This window comes from Balaenoptera musculus, chromosome 3, assembly GCF_009873245.2.
Source record: "Balaenoptera musculus isolate JJ_BM4_2016_0621 chromosome 3, mBalMus1.pri.v3, whole genome shotgun sequence".
NCBI lineage: Eukaryota > Metazoa > Chordata > Mammalia > Artiodactyla > Balaenopteridae > Balaenoptera > Balaenoptera musculus.
In genome coordinates, this window is record NC_045787.1 from 88,649,927 (window position 1) to 88,673,586 (window position 23,660).

Sequence of the window (23,660 nt, forward strand, 5' to 3'; positions counted from 1 at the left end):
GTAAATGCATTTAATTCATAACTTATTGATCATGATCGCTTACATCTTTGAAGTTAATCTTTTTTTTTTTTTAAATATTGCTTTCCCTCTTTTTTTTTTTTTTTTTTTAATAAGGAGCATTTTCTTTTTTCAAATTTTATTTATTTATTTTATTTATGGCTGTGTTGGGTCTTCGTTTCTGTGCGAGGGCTTTCTCTAGTTGTGGCAAGTGGGGGCCACTCTTCATCGCGATGCGCGGGCCTCTCACTATCGCGGCCTCTCTTGTTGCGGAGCACAGGCTCCAGACGTGCAGGCTCAGTAATTGTGACTCACGGGCCCAGTTGCTCCGTGGCATGTGGGATCTTCCCAGACCAGGACTCGAACCCGTGTGCCCTGCGTTGGCAGGCAGATTCTCAACCACTGCGCCACCAGGGAAGCCCTGAAGTTAATCTTAATGCTCTGGAAAAAAGAAGTTATTTTTATCTAATTCTTTTGCAATTTTTTTGTTGTTGCATGCCAACAAAAATGTTTTTAACACATAGATACAAAATTGCTTCCTGTGTTGGGGAAAATAATATAATCACTCTATAAACAAAATAGATTCATTCTAATGGTTGATTGAAAACATGATTAGCAAAGTTTCTCTACAGATTTCTCCAATATGAGTTTACTTAGAGGTGCCTGCTCTCTAAAGCTTTAAAAAGTAAGATTAAACTTGGAAAAAAGGCAAGTTTTTTCCCTATGTGTAGTGCTTCACCAATAGCTGGTAATGTACCTAGATTCTATTCCAGAATTGATCTTGAAACAGTTGATTCATAAGCATCCCTTTGGCTCCTCAGACATAATTACACAATTTGAATACAGTTAAGAATTTCAATGACAAAGAAATATAATAAGGACAAAGACAATTTCATTATCTGCATCTGTGAAATACTTTTTTTTCTCTAGTTCTTTTGAACAAGAACATGAAACTAAATTCACAAAGTATCTATTTGAATTCTTCAGGAATTCAAATTCTTTGAAATGTGTATACTGATTGAATTTTTTTGTGAATGAGAGTTAATCTCATGTGTTCTTTTGTCATTATTTCAGTGCTTGTTAAAGATTTTTCTAAAGTAAACTATCAAATCATTGCTTTTTGGTAGAACACCTTAGAGCTATTAGGGTGATCATGCTGGCTATTGTTATTATTTGGTATGATATTCATGTAGAATATAAGTAGTTTGAATAAGTTTATGTGTTTCAGGTGTGTCCAGAAAGTTTTCTTATTTTAAATGAATCCTTATCAGTGATACCTTCTGATTAACTTTTTTTTATCCCTAAGTACTTCATTCAGGGTAAAAAAGGAGAGCCAATTCATCATAGGTTTATTACAGGTTTCACTTCGAATACAGGATGAAGGCGATAGTGGTTTGGCCATAATTAAAGAAACTGAAAATATTGTATACAGATTTTTAAAAATGTTTTTATTAAAGTATAGTTGATGTACAACGTTGTGTTAATTTCTACTGTACAGCAGTAACTCAGTTATACACATATATGTATATTTTCATATTCTTTTCCATTATGGTTTAATCACAGGATATTGTATATAGATCCATGCGCTATACAGTAGGACCTTGTTGTTTACCTACTCTATGTATAATAGTTTGCATCTGGCTAATCCCAAACTCCCAATCCAACCCTCCCCCACCCCCTTCCCCCTTGGCAACCACAAGTCTGTTCTCTAGGAGAATATTGTATAGAGATTTTTTTTTTGGAATTTTATTTTATTTATTTTTTATACAGCATAGAGATTTTTGAATTACTTCTCAGACTAGTAAAATTTTTGATTCACAGACTCTTTCATTCATTGATGAATTTAAAGAAGATAATTGGACATTCTGCACTGCTGCTTATTTTGAAGGACAAACGCTCGTACGACTCTTACTCTTCTGATACCTTCCTAGAAATGGTTAGTTGATATCTTCTATTTTCATAATAAAAATGTGTGATTCTTTTGTTCTTGGGTTGGAAAAGGGAGTGAGAAGCTTAATAAAAAGAGACATTGAAATATAATTATTTCTTTTTACATTATTTGAAAGAATTTGTATCACTGTATATAAATTACCTGTGTGTTCTTTCCCATAAGTGTGACTCTATTTGATTTATGGTGTGTATTTTATTCTCACTAAATCTAAGCATGAAAAATAAAATAATGAACTTATTTCAAGGTATGTAAAGCATACAGGCTTTTAGAACACTTAAGATGATATCACTGGACGTTATAATTGTTATTTTCCTTAGCTTTAATTAGAAGCTCCTTGATCATATGTTTTCATATTAAAGTAAAAATGCAATAAACAGACTTACATTTTTTAAAGATATGAAACATATGACACAAAAGTAACATAGTAAAACTTTTTGCAGGATTGTCTCTAGAATTCTGATTTATTTGATTCCTAGTTAGAACTGCTCATTATGGACTCTAGTCCCCGTAACGTGCTGTACTTGAAATCTAAATACACAATACATGCGCACAAACACAAGATTTATTTGTTTTGAACTATGATGGACTTCATGTAGCTGGAAAGAGGTTTTGTTTTTTTTCCTACTGTGCCCTTTTCATGTTTTTTTAAGGTACTATTACATAGCTAATTTTGAAACAAGTTTTAAAAGTAAAATAAAAATTTCTGTTCATTTTTATAGGATTTGAAACAAAGAACACAAAGTTCTCTGCCACAAAAAAATGTAATAAGTCTGAGTGCGGAGCCAAGGTAAATAGCATAATTTCTCATAAACTTTGACCACTTCTATGACTTAACTTTTTGGGGTTTTCATGATTTTGTTCTGGACTCAGCATATATCGTAAGGCAGTATTTCATTTAATCAACTTACGAATTTAAAACAGTTGTTCTGAAGAAATGGATTTTCTCCCATGACTGTGTTGTATTCAATGCTAATAGCTAACACGGTGTTTGGTACATTGTTAGCTGAATAAGCTATTATAACAATATTTCTTACAGATACTTGATGTTGGATGGTAAATATGTAGCTTTATTATAAAAATTACCTTATATTTATAATATTGATTAATTTTAGAGTATGTTCTTTCTTGATTCCCTTTTTGTTTACTTACCTTGTTTTCATTAATCTCTGATCCTGTATTTTTAAATGAAAGAAGAGACGTAATTACTATTAGAAGATAAGGGTTCCCACTGTAAATTATTTACTAGATAACTGTCATTGTGCTTGTAAAACTGCCTTATTTTCGCACTGTTGATTTATGTTTAAGTAAATGGGAAAGGTGTTCAGTCGACCTAAAAATGGGGCATTTAATTGATGGCTGCCTCTGATTTACAAAGAAACATTTTATGTTTTTATTGACAGTTATTTAACCAAGTTATCCATTTTTAATGAGCAAATATCAATCAGTCAGTACCCAGTGTACCCAGATACACAGTGTAGTTTTGTAATATAACTTTTTACTACCTAAATTGAGAAATTGAGTATCACCTGTTATAAATTGTAGAATAAAAGAGTAATTGTAAAGTGTAATTCATGATTTTACACTTTATTAAAATTATTTTAAAATAAATGGAATCAAAGTTATTACAGAAATTTTATAATTGTTAATAAAGTTGAGATTTCAGTTAAACATAGACTAGAGCCTTAGCTGACTAAACTTCAGTAAGTAGAAACTTAAAGCATATATAGGTCACACCTTAGAACAGGAAGATAAGTATATTTTAATAATACTAAAGTATCACTAAAGTAATACTGAAGAAATCCTACATCTCATTTGGCTGGAAAAAAGACGAGATTAATTTGAAAAGAAAGTTTAAGTCTTAAGTTTAGTCTTGCTGAAGTCTTATCTTAAAGCTTTCATATTGCCAGGCCATAGTTAGGGTGAAAGGATAATGATATTGAAAGAAAAATCAGTTGTAAAATTACAAAACATTTTCTTTGTCTTAAAATAAGTAATGTTTTGATGAATTTTGGATTGTATGGGCGTTCTTTATATATTGTGTCCCTAATAAACTGTGGTGTCAGTAAATCTATTTGGCTTTCGGCATAATCCTCTTATCTATTACCTTTTTTATCTTTTTCTATTTTGGTGGGGGAAGATCTTCTTTTTTTGCTGACTCTAACAATGACTTATGCTTGCTATAAGTAATTCATGCTCCATCCCCAGCCCATTAGTCTTCCTGTGGGTACATGTTAAGGTGGGTGGGATGCAGTGGGGATGGGGCCATAATGAGTCATTATGCTCTGTGCTCTGTCCTTGCCTTAGCCAGACGTAAGTGATAATTCAGCCTTACTTATGCCAGAGGAAGAAAGGTAGGAGATAGAGGTCTACTAATTAAGGACAGATATATATATATATATATTTTTTTTTTAAAGATTTATTGATTGATTGATTGATTGATTGATTGCTATGTTGGGTCTTCGTTTCTGTGCGAGGGCTTTCTCTGGTTGCGGCGAGTGGGGGCCACTCTTCATCGCAGTGCGCGGACCTCTCACTATCGTGGCCTCTCTTGTTGTGGAGCACAGGCTCCAGGCGCGCAGGCTCAGTAGTTGTGGCTCATGGGCCTAGCTGCTCCGCGGCATGTGGGATCTTCCCAGACCAGGGCGCGAACCTGTGTCCCCTGCATTGGAAGGCAGATTCTCAACCACTGCGCCACCAGGGAAGCCCCCAGGACAGATATATTTTTGAGCTTTTAATATTGAAGAATTTTAATTAAAGATAAATATAAATAGGCTTTTTGAATCTATTAGGAAAGCAGTCACTTTTTGATATTTCCTTTTAAACAGTTTGTATTTAAATAGTGTTCTTCATTTTAATATTATATCTTCAGACTTCTTTTCTACCAAATGTCAATGCTCCTGTTTCCGTAGTTAGGTGAATTGGGAATACTTAGGATTGTCAGATTCCTATTTTTATCTTTATTGTCCTTTTTGAACTTTAGAACCTCATGAATAAAACCACTTATAGTTTTGGTTTTAAAATCTATTTTTTACTTGTTAGCCACAAATTTTCTGAGTTATTTATCTTTCAGTAAAATCAGTGAAGAATGGAGGACTGATGATGGCCTTTAAAATGCAAGCCTTTGATAGTTTTATTTTGCAGGTACCGAAAGTTAAATAATTGTCTGTACTTCTCAGTCTTTAAATTGGCCGTTTCAAAAGAGTGGCCATGACTCAGTCTTCTATTCTTTGTGAGTCTTCTGTGATGCTCTAAGGCTCAGCTTTATTTTGCGTATAAGAATAATTCTTATTTGAACAACATATTATTAATCTAAATAACACATGCATTCTCATAGGGAGATGTCTTCCCTACGAGGCTAAGAATTGGTTCTTGGCGGGGGTGGGGGGAGGGTTTGAAAAAAACTTATTCTTTTTAATATGCAAAGCACAGATACAGCAGATAATAGTACGTAACAGATAAACATTTTATGTGTAGCATTAAAATTGTGTAGAGGGATGATTAGGAAAAAATGTCTGAAAAGAATCTTGAAGGAGGTTGTAATAAAAAAAGGTTGAGAAACACTGGTCTAAACCCATACAGTTAAATAATACATGTAAATGAATTTGATCATGCTGTTGGCAACATTACAGTTATAACCTAACATAATTTAGTTTGTGAGTATTTAAAAAGTAGTCCATGATCTGCTGAAAGTGACATAGTACATGTCAGTGTGCCTAATTTAGTTCACAAGGTTATGTGAGCTGTATAGTGAATACATTCTTAGCCTTTGTATAGAAAGCAGATGTGATTAAATTTAAAAGTTAGGGCACCCTGGACAAGTCATAAATCGTCTAGCCTTAAATAATCCTTAAACGTACAAAGATGTTTCTGTTTCTCTACATTCACCATTGCCTAAGGGAACCAACTGTAAGGACACTTAATACAAAGACTTACAAGATTAGGGACTTGGAGAACACTGAGGATGCAAGGTAAAATCTGAGACAGGCGAAGAGATTTCAGTCTTCTTTCAGTATTCCATCTGTTCAGGCAGGACAGGATTAAATGTTGCCACAGCACGGGTCTGTAAGTCACGTGGTTTGACAAGGTATAAAGGAACTTTTTTTTAATGGTAGATAATTTGAAATGCCACCAAGTATGTAATCAAAGTTACATCGAGATTGCATCTGTAAATCTGAAAGTTTAACTTTTCAAGTAATAGATACGTTTTTAGTTTGAGAGTAATTTATTCAAACCACAATTACAAATTTACCTTTAAATGCTATTAATTTTTAGCAAGGTATTTATTGGTAAGGAATCCTACATCTCTTTCTTTTGGCTAGAAAAAGAAGGGATTAATTTGAAAAGAAACCATTAACCATGTGGAGACACAAATGAAGTCAATGTTTTCTAGGCTTAGGTGACTTCAGAGTATCAGCCAGATATAAAAAGGACAGAACTCCAGAAAAGGCACTCGATAACCCATTCACTTGGGGTATTGCCATTCATTTGTTGGATGACCTCCCTGCCCCTCTAATTTAATTTCCTCTGTTTTTCTCCATATATGCTTTTCTTTTGGATTCTAATCTTGATGGTGAGCATCATTTTCTTTTTAGCTGTCTAGGTTCTGTAACCCCAGAAAACACTTTGACTTCTGTCTTTTCTCATTCCTTAAGTAGCATCAATTGTAGAGTCTTTTGGATTTTAGCTTTACTCATCGCTGACATCCATCCTCTCCTCTCTTTCTGTTACTTTGGTTTTAAGCCATCCTTTAGGTTTTGCTTGAACTACTGCAATGGCTTCTTGCCCCAAGGCCTTTCTCTGTGCCTAAATTATTAACTATAATTTATGTAGTTATCTGAGGAATCTACCCAAAGCAGAACTCTGAAAAAGTTACCTGGCTAGAAACAGCAAGGCTTCTTAGGACCTGGACTCGAAAGTCCTAGAAGGTCATTTTCACTACATTCTACTAGTCAAGAAAGTCACTAAGGCCATCTAGGATATAAGAGAGGGGAATTATTCTCCATTACTTGATGTGAGGAGCGTGTGCAGGAAGCACAGGGAATGATGGCAGTCATCTCTGGGGACTATCTACCACAGTTCACCACTGACCACCACAATTCACATACCTCCCATGTGCAAAATAAAATAAACTCACCCTCCTCCCAAGATGCCCAAGATCTCATCCCATTATGATAGTGGCCCCAATTTTTCATCTAAATCAGGTCCAACACGGCTCAGCCATCTGGCTGGGAATTGTTTTTGGCTTATTTCTGCCAGTATAATTATTTGAAGTTAATCCCACTAGACTGTAAACTCCTCGAGGGTACGAATTATTTCTGTCATTTATGTCCACCACTATGCCTATGGTATGATATTCAACATAGTAAGAATTTTATAAAGATTTGTTGTAATATATTTTATTATTGCTTGAAGAGAATATTAAACTTCAGACACCAGATATGCATAGAATATGGTTCACATTCTATGTGAACCATATTCTATGTGAAGAGGTAGTATCCTGGTATATATTCTCCCCAATTGATTCTTTCATCTAATATTTGTAGGTTGAGTGGCAGAAGACTTCCAATCCACTAAATACTAATACAAGTAAAAATAAGCAGTAATTCAATATAGCTTTGAATTTGCTCAGCATTTAGACAACTGCTCATTTGAGATTTCAGAGTTTCATACTATGAGACTTGAAAAATTTGGGGTTGCATCTCAGCATCATTGCATTCTTGTAGAATGAACATTGTTGGGGTTGCATTCTTGGGGGCTCTTCAGAATGAGTGGATTCAAAAGATACTCCCAAATACCTGAATGAGTTGCCTTATCAGATCATAAGACTTTTTTTTATTGTTGTTGACATAAGAGTATTTGCCTGATTCTACATTTTGTATTTTTAATATTGTTCTCAGAGACAGTTCTTCTGGTAGTAATTATCTACTAGTGTGATGGGATTCAAGGCTTTAGAGCATTTTCTGGTTGGTCACTATGTCATCAACCTATTTTTATACCAAGTCAGAATGTAAGTAAGAAAGTATCTAACATCTCTACCAGTTATTTAAACATAAGTTTTAAGTGAAGAAACCAAGTTCACAGCCTCATTTTTATTGTTTGGAATATTCACTATTTTTCTTTGGGGGAGATGGAAAAGCATTAGCAGTGATAATTAGTGTAAGGACTGTGCTTGTTTCTCATGGATTGTAATGTTCAAGCTCAAGTCTTATCATGTACTAGAAAGCTAGTATAGAAGTGTCTTCACATTAGTTAGCAGAAAAATAAATGGATACAATCAAGAAGATTGAGCTTCTTTTTTTTTTTTTTTCTTGAAAATGGTGGGTTGCATTTTAAAATTATACCAAGGGAATTCAAGGTGATAATAGTATACATGATTTGACTAGGATTTGACACTGTACCCTCCAGAGGTTCTGTTATTCTGAGAGCAGCCCAAATGTCCTTTCCTGAGAAAACTAGTTTAGAACTTCTCTTTTAATGGGGGAATTATTAACTGACAGTATCGGAGACTCAAAAAAACTGAGCTATTCTAGTCTAGGTCTATCTGGGTATTAATTGCATAGTCCATTTATGAGTTAATAGTCATTACTGGACTTAAAGGATGAGTTCCTAAGCTCTTCTCTGAGATACTTTTCTGTTTAAATATTAATTGCTTGTGAAGGATATTTGTGTATTTTCATCTACATTCCATCTGAGTTGTGTTTTATTAATTATGACTGTTTTTAAGATGTATATTGACCAGTTCTCTGATTATCCACAAACACGTTTCAGCCTGTTTGTAATCTGGAATGTTTTTAGAGGGGATGTTTTACGCAGAAGACTGAGTGGAATATAGTATATTATTTAAACAACCAAAAGTTTCTTAGGGAAATGGAGATCCCTTCCCCATGGTACATTAGTTAATTTTATGTTAAAACTTCTTTGCCTAGTGGTTGGAACTAGTTTTGGAACGAACAGTCATGTCTGGCAAGCAAAATAAATAACCTTGTCTGGAGTTTGCCATTCTAAGTCAGTCATTCACTGGTTTGCTTTTTACCTGATTTTTCAGGGAAATAGAAGGATCTTTGGGGAGAGAGTAGGAGGAAAGACTCCACCCTTCCCACACTATTCTCCCCACCCTTATTATTTCTATTTATTTTATTATATTTATTATATTTCTATATATTTTATTATATCAGTATCCTGAAATACTCTTTCAACCTCACATTGACTTAGATGAAATAACACCTATTACATGTTTTTTTTTTAAATGTTGACACTTCCATTTTATATGATGGCTGACTAGGAACCCTGAGACTGACTCTCTCAATTTTTTATTAAAACTCATGAAAGCATGGAAGATGACAAACAATCAGAGGAACAGCAAAACCTTGGTTTGACAGTCACCCTATTGCCACAATCTAAGATAACCTCAAACTGCAACACTGATCGAACTGGACTAAGAAACGCAGTTAGTCACTGACCAATGATAAACAGTTAGAAATAAAGACACCATGCAGGTCTCTAAAAGCAGGTGTGGAGATTGATTCCTTTGCCTTTCCATAATGTCTGCCCCCAAGGCTTTGAAATTCTGGTACTTTACCAACAAGAAAAATGGACAAATGTTTTTCTACAAGGAAGGTGCTACTTTTTATAGCTAGGTAGGTCGCTATTCTTTACTTTTCATCCTCTTTGCCTAAGATCTCTATTAAAAAACCTCTACTTAATTGACCAGCTGGATCAACTGATACTCTACATTTCTTTTCTGTGCCCATGGCACCCTGACCTTGTTGCTAATCGACTACTAGCTAGCAGGCTGGCACACTTCTCTCTCTCCAGTATTTCAGTTGAGTTGTGTGATTACCACCAATCAATCACTTATTCCCAAATCAGTTTTTCTTGTTATTTTTCTCTCATAATTTGATTTTTATTAAACTGATGAATTAAGCAAAAAGATTTTGTTTTAATATAAAGTTGAGTGCTTTGGAAATTTTCAATAAAGGTGAGTCACTGATAAATACTGATGAGATGACTACAAAAGATTTGGGAAGAAATTGTAAAGGTATAGAAGCAATCTGCACTCAGATTGCTTTATATTTTTAAGTGTTTAAGTTCTTGTTCTACTTTAGAAAAACGAAGCTAGAAACCACAGATAATTTATCATATGTATGGTTATGCAGAAAATATGACACAGAATGCCAATTAATGGTCCCATAATCAAAGCAGAAGCTTTGCTCTTACATCAGTAGACTGGGACATGATACACATTTGTATGTTTTATGGTAAAGTATATATATATATACATACACACACACACACATATACATACATGCATCTTAAAGATGTCCTACTTTAATTTTTACTTTCAAGTCAGCTTTAACTCTTTCAGTTAATGGATCTATTGCCAACTTTAATCACATTGATGGCTTTCACTGTGTCTCTATTTTACAAACAATTTGGAGACTGAATCTGCCAGAAATAAAATAGGCAGGAGCAAATGGGGAACTGATGACAGAGCATTGATCTAGGGCAGTATCCACTCAAGGAAATCGCTGTTGGTAGTGGAATGGGCCAGAAGAGTACCTGATATTGTTTGTTGAAGAAAGAAGCCCTCAGAGCAGCAAAGCTGGTGTAGAAGACCGAATGCTACAGACAGTAGCCCCCTTGGACAGTAGCCTTTTGGGAACTTGCAGTCAGGCTGCATCTATGCATGTGAACCTATTTTTCACTCATTCTTTTCTCCATTACTGCATCTTCCTTACATCCTTCAGACATTATTAACAAACATTATTTCCTTTATTTCTGGTTGTGCATTTCCCTTGCTAAAATATTAGCTCTTGTTCTTTTGAATCCCCTAGCAAATACCTGGTACATTGTAGGTGCTCAACAAATATTTGTCAAATAACTAATTCTAAATAAGAGGTGAACTTCAAGCAATACCACAATAAAGACCAAGAGATACCTTTCTCATACACAGGGGCTGGATGGATGTCTATTTCTTTTTTTTTTTAACATCTTTATTGGAGTATAATTGCTTTACAGTGGTGTGTTAGTTTCTGCTTTATAACAAAGTGAATCAGCTGTACATATACATATATCCCCATGTCTCCTCCCTCTTGTGTTGGATATCTATTTCTATGAGGATAAGTAAATGGAAAGTTATCATAGGAAACACATGAAAAAGCTCTGCAAAATGATGAAAATTAGGGTAACATGAAGACTGAGAAGAACAACTTATCTCTTAATTTATTACAGAGACCAGAAAATATTTTTTTAAAAAACTCTTCTGAATTCTCAAAAAGTTAAAGAGTCACAATGTGGAATTTGTCTCCTTAGTGTTTTCAGGGTATGGTATCTTAAACCATTCTTTTCATCAATTTTACATAAACTTGAAAAGTGCAGGTTCTTCCCAGGCCCTTATAATTAGTCTGCTGTGATTTTTGTTCCTAGGTACAAAATTATTTTAGATTTATTAGATTTAGATTTCATTTGTGGAAGTGGTTGAACAGACTGCATTTTAAATGATTGTTTTAAGGTTTATTTGTTTAAAAGCAATGGCAAAGTAGTTACATGTTCAGTGAACACCTGCTAAATTTCCTGGTTAGTCTATGTTTTAATTGCCTGTTTATTTTTTATACTTTAAATCAAACTTTCTTAACTAGCTGTGTGGTTCTAGTTTATTGTTGTCAGATTATTATACAGTGAATTAAGTTTACACAGGGTGTTTAAGTTGTGTGGTTTGTCTAATGAAATTAAAGTGACTTTTGCGCATTGCTTATAACATCTTACAATTACTCCATCAAGGACCACAATCAAGAAAGTGCAGAAGATGGAGAACAGTAATATGTGCCTCTATATGTAGGATTATGATGTTATTTTGATACCTTACAATATGAAGGCAGAGTTAGCATGGGGACCACCACCTACAATCTAGGAAGGAATATAATAATTTCCAATTGAGATATTTGGAAATAAGTAACTTTGTAGAATCTAAGAAAAATCTTGTAAAGGAGATGAAATAGTGTCAAAGAAGAGCAGGCATTAGTTTTGGTGTATCTGCCAGATAATGCAAAGTTTGAGTGATTCTGTTCTGTGTTATTGCTTGTAGCACCCAAGTTTTTCCCCCATTAGTTGGAGTTATGTCATACACTGTGAAAGTGTTAAAGTAAATTAAATATCTGGCATATGAATTTCTTGAGTGATATGTATTGGGTTGGGGAGAATTGACGAGTATGTGAGAGCGATTCCTTATTTTTTCTAGTTTTGTGCACACTTAGTTCTCTGTCCTCTCTCTTGTCTTCCTCCCAGTGTCCATCATGTCTTCTGAAATTGCTAACACAAAGCTCATTAACTCAGAGCAGTTCAGAGCACAGACTGAAGTGATGCGGCATATTTCAAAGTCTTCCATTCTTCTGAACCAGATTTTTTTTCCTTCTGAATGCAGATTAATAAACCGTGCACTACAAGAGGAACAAGGAAAAGGATTTTAGTGAAGGTATCCTGATCCTGAAAAAGTCAGGGAGGGCTTCAAGCCCATCTTGGACTTCAGAACACTTCACAACTTTGTGGTAAAAGAAACATTTTAAATAGAGCCTTTGGACTTATTTATTTCATCCTTATTTGGAGAGTAGCTTTATTTTTTTTAGGCAAGAAAATTAAATGTGAAATTGGGGTACTTTTCAAACTAAAACATACTTGGGTTTTAGATTTTGATATTTTGTAGGTACTTAATGTATACTCAAAGTACTATAGGTGTTTGGATGGCTTGTGTGTTTTTCTTCAAAACGTGTTCTTTATCCCTTGTGACATGGTGTTTGCCTTCTCTGTGAGTGATGTTTTTTCTAGTGTTTTGTATCTTCTTCAGTCGGTTCACTGGATTGTAGGGTGTCTTTCCCAGAACTGATGTTGTGTAAAAGTGTTTTGAAAAGAGAGAGTGGTTTGTGTTTTTGTTGTTTTCATATTTTTACCTCTTACATGATGGCTCACTAGCATGAAGAGATGTTGCACCAATAAAAAGTTGTTTTCTCTTCACCTGAAAGCCTCACACAAGATAGGTTTTCAGTTGTCAAAGTGAATACAAATGTATTTGCCATTTTTGTCTTTTGCAACAAAATAGCCTTATTTTACTGCATTAACTTTTAAGATCTTTTTATGTGTAAAAATCAGCCTGTTTATGTACTATGTATTCCTCCAAAGTTATGGCGTTATAGTCATTGGAGAAATGAAATTTTCTTCTAGTAGATGAAAATTACATTTTGATTGAACATCATTCCTTATGCAGTCACCCATAAATATAATGTCTTTTGCTGTCTTTTCAGAAAATGGCTACAGATGTGATTTCTGAATTGACAAGAAAATAGAACATCTTAATGTTTTAGGTGAAACAGATGGTATTTTTGTTTTAGGCAGAACTCTCAGAGTGAAAGCATCTTAATTGGTGACAAGACTCTTGGGGTCAGCCAAATTATGTACAATTTTTGTGTCTGTTTCTTTTTATTGCTTTAGTATCAAAAACTTTAAAATAGTTGGAAAAGAATAGTTATCCTTTTCATTGACTTGCTATTTTCTCTTATGCACTGGGAATAGTTGCAAGATTTTTCAACCTTATTTTGTTTAAAAAAGTTATAAAATTACATGTTGATTCTACTTTGGTTGTGGTTTTATTTATGCTTTTAGAAATGCTTTTCTCAATGTAGGAAAGCCTGAAATATGTAGTTCTACTTTTGAGGGTTAAGATTTTAATTTATAGTATTGAGTTGCATTTGCAGCTATAAATTTGAACATTTATGATACTCTTTTGCTTCTATACCGTTGAGCTTTGGGCAGATCTCACTGTCAGATGCCTGGGAAGAGCACAGTGTTGTGAAGGGAGCCTTGGACTGAGAGTCAGAGGGCTCATTCTGGTCCCACCTCTGTCACTAACCAGCCTTCTTTTTTTGAAACGTTAGTTCCATTTGCAATATGTCTTGGGAGAGAGGGGGCTAAAGTAAATAATCCCCAGGGTTACATCCAACTGACATTTAGGTTTTTTGTCTGTTACAACACAAATCATTCATAAAGCATTCATTTGGATGAACACTGGGAAAGGAAGTTTGGGGGTAGAAAACTCAACTCTGGAAAATAACCAAGTTTGTTCAGTAACTGGGACATAGGATAAGGAAACTATTTTCCAAAATATCACCACTATTGCAAAATGAAGACCTGTAATGTAACAATTCCTCTCCCACTGCCTCTTACATAAAGTAAGAACTACTGAAAGAACAGCTTGTGTTGTTATTAGAGCAGCTTTGATAAGTAACCTCAGTTTCATCACCTCAGAGAAAACCCCTTACCCCAGTCCTGCCACTACAGCTGGTTGGGGGCTTTCAGAGTGAGGGCTCTTTGCTAGGGTGGAGGTGGAGCCCTCTGATGAAGCAGAGTTCAGAGAGACTTGGGGAAATGGAACTCTGGGGGGACTCTGTGCTTCTAGCACATACACCCCGAGTCCCTTACCCACTGGAGAAGAGCAAGGCCACCCACCTACCCTACCTCCAAGATGCCTTAAAGCCTGACTGCTTGAATTTGAATCCTGGCTCTACCATTTAAATGGCTGTGAACCAGGAGCCGGATACCAAGCCACTCTACACATCTATAAAGTGGGCATGATTTTAGAACTTGATAAGTTGGTTGTGAAGCTGAAAGGAGTTAATTCAAGTACAGCACATGCTGTATGCTAGACACTGTTCTAAAGGCTCATTAGTGCTAGCTGTTTGTTATTACCGTTATTGTTGTTGTTGTTACTATTAACATCTGGAAAACTCTCTGCCACTTACCAAGTCAAATTTACTTTGAGTTAAAAGTAGCAAAAAAATCCCTTTAATAATATAAAATTTTATTTTTGATTTAGTGCTTTGCCTATTAGTATTTTAAACAAACATAATTCTCTACACAAAGTAATGTCTTCTAACATAGAGCTTTCTAGAATATTTTCTTAATAATTGCATATTTTTCATCTAAACTAAGAACTCTTCTCAGTAATATTTAATGGAGTTCTTGGATTTTGTAAGGTATTTTCAGAAATCAAAACCTTAGTTGACAACAGCAGCTTTAGGTGCTACTATCATCTTACTGTTTCATAAAGGGCATCTTCACACTTGATTCGATCACCCTGCAGTACACTTGTTTACTTTCCTTTTGAATCTTGCCCTTGGGTGAATGACTTTCATGGGATGATAGATTTATAAAAGTTTTGCCCATGAATTTTAATTTATTTCTCCTAAATGTAGAAAAAAATGTTGAAATAAACTTTCATGTGTTAGGAAATTCAGATAACATTTATGTACTACTATATTCAAGTGCAATCCTAATTTTGATTGCTGAAATGAAATTGTGTTCTGTTCTTTAGTGTTGAATTTTTCTTCTTCTTAAATGAGGCCAAATAATATATGTTACACAATCAATTAGAAGCTTCCATAAAATGTCATGTTTTATTTTTCCTCTTGCAAATATAAATTCCCGTATCTAGTCGTCGAAGATAAGTGAGATTGTTATTGTATAGTTTCTAGAGAGGTTTTTGTGGGAAAACAGCTAAATGTTTGCCTATTTAAGAAGGCCTATTTTATAGGAATAGAAATGTTTTTAAACTGGGAGGCCTTGGAACTTATATGAAAAATCTTGTGCGTATGTGCATTTCTTCAGTGAATGGTGTCTGTATAAGGCGTTCAAAGATTAGAAGATAAGTAGAATTTTAAAAGGTTAAAAATAACCACCTTGGTCATTGTAAGGGACTGTCAATCATTTGCTTTTTGCGAAGTGCAGGTCTGGGGGTTTTCTCCTCTGCTTTTTCCTTATTGTTATCTGTGGGCACTTGCACAGGGACAATGTGAATTTGGGCACGTCAGACCTTGTAGCCAGCGGATGAGAAAGTATGAGGAAGTCCTCCATGAGAGAGCAGGTCAGAGGGCTAGACACACTTACTTCAGTCTTTGCTTGGGCCCAGTTCCAAGGACCCCAAACTCTTCTCATTGCCCTTCGCCCACCCCCACCCCTGCCCCCTTTTCCAGCATTCAAGAGTTTCTTTTCTGTGTATGGTGGTCTTTGTGATGTGAAACCGGAAGTTGGCCCTCATCTTCAAGAGGAATAGTATAACCTGGTGTATCAGTTTCCTAGTGCTGCTGTACCAAATAACCACGAACTTAGTCTCTCAACACAAATTTATTATCTGCAGTTTCAGAGGTCAGAGTACAAAATCAGTTTCACTGGGCTGACAAAGTATTGGCAGGGCTTGTTCCTCCTGGAGGCTCTGAGGGAAAAATCTGATCCTTTGCCTGTTTCATCTTCTAATGGTCACCTGCATTGCTTGGCCTGTGGCCCCTTCCACACACATTCCAACCTCTTGCTTCTGTTGTCACGTGGCCACCTTCTCTGTTAGACTTCCCAGTCTCTCTCTTATAAGGACCTTGTGATTATATTGGGCCCACTTGGATAATCCAGGAAATCTCCCTATCCCAAGACCCTTAATTTAATCACATCTGCAAAGTCTCTTTTGCTATGTAAGGTAACATATTCATAGGTTCTGGGGATTAGGATGTGGACATCCTGGGGGGGGGCAGAATTATTCTGCCTACCATACCTGGAAACCAGTGTATTTCTAGTGGATGAGTGGGATAATTAATTTAAGAACATCAGGATAAATCTATGTAGATGTCCCTCAGGTACCTCAAATTCGAGAGGTCTGATACTGGATTTATCACCTTCATCTTGATATGTCTTCCACCCATCCTTAGGGGTTCAGTCTTCGTTAGTGGCGCTACCATATCTATGCCACCGTAACTGCAAAACAGGAATTACAGACTTTTCCTTCTGGCTTATGCATCCTCTAAGGAATCCAAAAAATCCTATTAATAAGAATTCCTACCTGTTTCTCAGACTTGTTCCTCCTTTTGTATTTCTACCACTCCTGTAACTTAGGTTTTCACCTTTTCTACCTTAGCTGTTGTAATATTTCCTTGGTCTTCCTCCTTTGAGTCTTGACTCCTTAAATCCTTCCTCTGCCTGGCAACTAGAAGTACCTATTAAAAATGAATCTGACCATGTTAAACCTTCAAGTCACTCCCCATACCCCATATAATAAGGTTTTTAGCAATTTGTAATGACTTAAAAGACACCTCACTCCTCACTGTGATTTGAGATTTATCTCTCTTTCTAGCTCCATATATTGGCATTTTAGACATGCGCTTTACTATGTAGATTCTAGTGATACTGAACGAGCTGTATGTCCTGAAAATAATGTCCTTTTTTTCTTTATATATCTGTGCCTTTATTCTTATGGTCACTCTACCTAGGATGTATTTCCCTACTTTTACTTGGCTATCTCTCCCTGACCTTTTAAAAAGTTGCATGTTTTTGTAGTTGTATTTTTCTGCTTATTTTAAAAATACATACTTTTTGTAGAATAGTGTTTTATATCTAGATGTCTAAAAAGTAGTTGCAGGATATTCGCTAAAAATCCCGGAACCTAGAGGAAGTATCTCTGTTAACCATTTAACTTCTCTTCTGCTTAATCTACTCTGTTGTTAAACATATCTGGTGAGTTCTTAATTTCAAATATTTATTCTTCTAGAATTTCATTCAGTTAATTTTTGACGTATTCAGTTTCTGTGGTGGAATTCTTTATCTTTTCATCTACTGTATTCATGTTTTCCTCTTTCCTTGGACATAGTAATTATCATTTTAAAGGCTTATCAGTTAATGCCAATATCCAGATCATGTGTGGTTCTAATTCTTCTCTTTGTTGTTTAATCATGTGGCTCTGTCTTTGCAGATGTCTCAGCTTTTTATATTAAGTGCTAGACATTGCGTAGAAAAATTTTATAGGCTCTAGAAACTATCTTCTAGAGAGTGTTCACTCTTACTCCAATCAAGGGCTGTGCTAAATTGAGGCTAATTCTCTCAATGTCTTCTTCATCTAGCTCATTAAGTTTTCAACTAATAGCCTGGTATATTCTGTAGGCCCTATTCCCTGGTGGGTTCTAAAACCTCATGATATGTCTCTGCTCTACTTTTTAGAAGCTTTCTGTTTAGATTTTAAGCCTCCTTTTCTGTGCAGCTCCCAGTGTTTGGCACATGGACTGATGAGAAAGCCAACTGTGCACTTGAATCTTTCTACATCCTCACCAAGTGCCTTTTAGCCTCTTTGCCACCACAGTGAAACTTCTCTAGGCTTTGTTCTGGGCTTTGCAGGGAACTCAGCCTTTCTCGTGCTGAGAATTGGCACAGCCCAGGGTGAAAATGGCTAGAGAAGGCAGCTCTCTTCTCTGCAGTTGTTTTTCTCCTCAGCAGTTCTCTGTTGCCTTCAAGCAGATGATTACTGTATTTTATCCGGTTTTTCTAGTTGGCCCATAGAAGTGGGAGCTCTTGTCAACTACTTCATCTCTCCTGGAAGTGGAAGCATCGTTTATTTTTCAACTTCAATTTGGTGAAAGAAAAATGCTCATTTTTTCCACTTGAGTGTTTATATTTCTATTGATTTGTAGGAGCACTTTACAAATTTCCCAAATTTGATCTCCTTTTATTTTTTTATTCTTTAATCTTATTTTTTAATATAGAAAATGTTAATATAGAATATTTTTTAATATAGAAAATGTTCTAATGTCCTAATGTTCTTTTTGTTATCAAATCTGCCATCTTTTGCTTTGCTGTATTTTTCTGTTATGGTTAAAAAGAGAATTTGTTCCACAAATTTTATATTTATTTTTCTTACTGATTTTGTATCATTTTTTCTGTTTTTAAATTTTTTAATTCATCTAGAATCAGTGTTGGCGTATTGTTTTAATGCATTTGTTTAACCATTTATCTTGCCCATCTATTACTGTAGATGTATCATAGGATTGTTTTGCTCCCTTTCTCCCAATAAAAGGATTTCAGTGGGATTTTGGTTGGCAGTGCATAAGATTCATGAATTAATTTTAGGAGAGTTGTATATTTTGCAGTATTTTAGTTTTCTCACCTAGAAAAGTATGTTTCTTCATTCATTCATTTTTATGTCCCTCATTAAAGTTCTGTCAACTTCTGTATATACATTTTGCTCCTTTTGTATTAATTAATGTTCTATTTTGAATGCTCTCCTGATTAATTCTTAATCATCCTGACTGCCATCTTTTTGTGTGTATCACAAGACACACTGTACATACTTTTGTATTATTACCTACCCTATTATATTGAACTCAACAATTTCTCTTTCTCCCCTTCTAGACTATAGATATTCAGAACAGGGACTATGTAGTCACATTCATAAGTTTATAACTACACATACCAGGAGGAGTCCTTCTCTCTGTCCTTTTTTTTTTTTCTGCCTTTTAATTTAGCCACATGCCATGTGGTTACTTTGTACGTGTGTAGATTCTGTGCATCTCTTTATTTATCTCCACCCCCCCCCATATTATGTGAACTCGTGTTTCAAGGTATCTGTGTTATAACATGTGTGGTTTTGTTAATTTCTTTCATTTAGGTTTATATATGCCTTACATAAGAAAGCATATAAGGCAGCTCAGTGACCTGAGTTAATTAAAACATTCATTCCACCATTCTTGTGACTCATGTACCAGGGTATCTGGTCAGGACACCAGGAGGGTCTTATAAAGGAAAGGAGAGATTTAATTGCTGTTGAGATTCTACTTTGTGCCAGGTCTGAGCTCTGAGCTCTGTGATTTTCCAAACATTTTATCATTTAACCCTAATTGCAATCTTGTCTCCTGATTTTGTAGATAAAGATATTAAGGCTTGAAGAAATGAAATCACGTGTCCAAAGCCTCTCAAATTCTAAGTGCTGTAGTGGGTTTTTGAACTTGAATGTATCTGACTCCAGAGCTAAGGACTCACAGAACTAATCATGATTTTTGAAGATCTAATTTATCTCAGAAAGGCTCCCTTTATTTTTAATAGCTTAATTTTTTTTCCTGATGGCTAATATGGTAAGCATTATGTTTTAAACCTAGAAAACTAGGTAGACTATATGAAAAGTTCGTATCTAGAAAGTGCAATTTTTGTAAACATATAAAACTATGTATTTTCGTATTCAGAATACTGTACAAAGGTTACTACTCTTCTTTAGATGATGCTCCACTAATGAGGCTACTTAGAGAAGATGAATATATTGTTTGAATTTTTTAATATGCTGTCATTGATTAAGAATTGGGCAGACTGAGCTCTACTCTTTGCTTTGTTCTTAACTGTCTCTGTGATCTTGGATCTGTCATTTCCCCCATCTTTGCAAAGGGGTTAATTGCATAGCTTGTCGATGCTATTTTTTAAGGAATTAAAATAATCAAAATGAAAATGATTTGATAAAACCATAAAGCTCCACACTAGTAGGTATTATTCACAAATGATAAATTCTCCTACTGGGATTTTTGTGTGTTACTCATTCATCAACTATTTATTGAATGTTATCCCATGCCAGGTACTACACTAGGCACATGAAGTTACAATTACTTTTCATATAACCTGGTGTTTGCTTAATTGGTTTTAAACTGCACTTACAGGGGACTTGCAAATATTTTTCATTTCTGTCTTCTTTACACAGCCATAAATGTATGTAGTATTTTTTAAATGGTTTTTTTGAATATTGTTTTTGCTTTCCTCATGCAGTGAGGTCATAAGATAAACTCTTTTAGTATGTGTTACAAGATATTTTCTATGCCAGCATTCCAGTTTATAAATTTTCTTTCACAGATATAATGTACTGAAATGTAAATAGCTCTTTGTTCATCCTGAGCTTCCTGAAGATAGAAGGTCTGTGGGGATCTTTGGCATCAGTGAAGACAAAGTTCTTCTCAAGTGAATTAGGAACTAAGGGAATCTCCACAGGAAACCGCAGTTGTCAAAATGGTCGTTATAAGCTTGGCCTGTGAATAAAGTGGTTAGGATGGTGAAGAAGATGGTAATAGGGGTAGGACTGAGTTCTAAGCCTGTTGTGGCACTTGTAGCTGCTTGCGCCCCGGCAACATACCTAACCTCCCTGAACCTCAGCTCTCCTATCTGTCCACTGAAGGATGAAAGGCTGTGCCTCATAGATTATAGGCCTGAGGACTGAACCCCAGCATACAGGAAGCACTCTGTAAGTGGTAGCTCCAGCGTCAGTCTCACCAAGAGGCATCTTACTTTCATTCTGCCCTACGTCCAGTCCAAGAAGGAAGTCCGCGTGGTCCTAGTCTTTTGTTCATAGTAGGCACTGCTTAGATTTGCCTCAGAGAGAGGACCTGGAATGCCACAGTTGTCTTTCTTAACATGACATGAATCATTTCTACAAGAGGGGTGAGGAAATTCTAAATATACTCCTCCTCATTAGAATCTTCAAGGACAGAACCACATTTACAGTGGAATTATCATTCTTCCTAAAATGACTCCCAGTTTGACATGAGCATACAGATGTCTTTTCATTTCTCTCCATTCCTTTTTCTCTCAGCCACAGTAGATCATAGCTTGCCCTCTCATTTGATTGGCAGGTAACATAGGAGTGCTTTGTCTTCATGAGGTGAAGGTTGTTCATTGTATATAGAAAATTGAGATAATTGCCTGTAGGCAAGTTGCAGGGGCTTAATGTCATAATGCGAGCGAGGAGGCTGGTTATGACTTGGTGACAGATGATAGATAAGAAGCTAATGCAAATATAGGGGAAATTGGGAAAAAATATTTCTGAGCTTCCTATATAGTTACTTCCAAGGTAAAAAAGAAATTAACTATCCCCATTTTTCAGTGATATTTTACTCTTTTCATCTGTTAGTGTGGATGAAATAATATTAATTTTTAATAAGTGAGTATGATATTATATGAAACCTCCTGGTTCTGTTCACAATTGATTGACTTAAAAGGATTCATGTTTGGAGATATTAGCAGTGTAACAAATGTTTGACTACTAAACATGATAATGACAATGAAAATTTAGTTAAATTGTGATGCTGTATTTATTTCCCAAGGAAATATAATTCATGTATGATAGTGCTTTCTCTGTACTCTACTTGAAATGTACATAGAAGTTTGTGTATCAGATAAATGTGTGCTGTGATGCACTTGAACATGCTGTGAATCTCTAATTATGTTAAAAAATTATTTTCTTAGTGCAGCTTTATACTCATTATATACTCTACACATTTAGTTTTTGAATAGATTCCTGGCATGATAATTACATAATCATTCAGTACAGTAGAAACATCATTATGGTCAAATACTAATTAGCTATGAAAATGAAACAAAACAACCTAGTTCACAGCTTATTATAAAAAGCTATTTAATATTGTACAAAACGAAATGTATGGTTGAAATTATTATTTGCTTTAAATTTGAGTCATTTTCTTCCTCACTGGGAAGAATCAGTGTTTTGGATGCTTGCTGCCTAATTTATTGCTTGGACACATTATATTTTATTATCAGAGCCTTTATAGCCAGCTCTGGGTAGTAGAGCATCAAAGAACTTGAAGTGGGAATTCTGGGCTCTGTACCTAGGTCTGCCTCACGGCTTCTGCAGAATTAACAGACTGGCCTAAGTCTTCAGACTACATGTTCTAGAGTTCTTCACATACTGGCTCTAAGCCTCTGGGCACATGGGGTTCAGTAGTAAGTCACTCATTTCTGGGATGCTGGTTTGAACATCTTTGGTGCTGGACATGAGTGATCCTCAACTGCTTTTCTTCTCCAGTGTACCTGAGGAATATAGTGTAGTCTAGTTGATAACAATGAACCCTGGCATTTGTGATTCTCCAGGTGTGTTTGTGATAGGAGAACAATCAGGCAAAACGTAAGCTCTGGTGGAGGGCAGTGGGAGGGTGCAAATAGGTTGATAGATTCCTTCAGGTAAGTCTGTTAAGCACACCTCTCAAGGGGGCAGTACTCTTACTCTCCTTGAGAATTGCTTCTGTGGATAAAAATGGGGTTTTGTCTAGTACTTTGAGGCTTCAGTGCCCTTTGTAGATGTGTTTTTGACTGCATGCTTCAGCTGCTCTTTTCTCATATACATGTGGAATCTCAATGAACGTAAATGGTGTAAGTTAGATCTTGTGATCCTAATGTATATACTGCAAGCCTAATAGGAGCTAGAGACGTTCTTATTGTCATATATTGTTACCTTTGGTATCTCACAGTACTGTCTCAATCAAAAGTGCTTCAGCTGATAAACAATTTATAAGTCAAACATTTTATAGGTTTTACGCTACATCCTCTTTCTTTTCCTTCGTGCTTTTCTGTTATCCTTCACTTCAGTTTTGGCCACTGTATTAATTTTATTTCCTGACAAACCATTTGCAATGCAGTTGAAATATACAGGACATATATAGGATAAAAGAGCGCTGCTAGGCTTTCTGATGCACAAAATAAACAATGCTAGCTTGCTTGGACCAAGTCTGATATCACTATGGGTAAGAGGGAGAAGTGGTTGACTGATTATTCATTTCTCTGTTCCTGAAGTTACAAAATTGTGTAGGAAAGCAAAATATTTCAGATCATGAAAATATTCACTATTGAATCAGTTATATTATTAGTCAAATATCCTCTTTGAAATTCTGCTTATTTTATTTGAAGATAATATGATGCAAATTGTTTATAAAGTAAAATCATAAATGTTACAAAGAGTGCATAATTCATGAAGTCTGTGACATGATGATCTAGAACGTTTTTACTCACAGGCAAAGCCATGAAGCAGTGAGGATCCAGCAGAGTTATGCTACTGAGAAAACCAAGGATGTTAGGGGATTCAACTGACAAT

At 35.3% G+C, this 23,660-nt stretch overlaps 1 protein-coding gene across 1 annotated transcript in view; it reads left to right on the top strand.

Annotated features, from left to right (window-relative positions):
- MAN2A1 (mannosidase alpha class 2A member 1) overlaps positions 1 to 23,660 on the top strand; it is a 162,257-nt gene that overhangs the window by 91,576 nt on the left and 47,021 nt on the right. The window contains exons 11-12 of the mRNA XM_036847857.1: positions 1,819 to 1,933; positions 2,668 to 2,735. Of these exons, the coding sequence (XP_036703752.1) occupies positions 1,819 to 1,933; positions 2,668 to 2,735 (183 nt within the window). The remainder of the gene's footprint in view (positions 1 to 1,818; positions 1,934 to 2,667; positions 2,736 to 23,660) is intronic.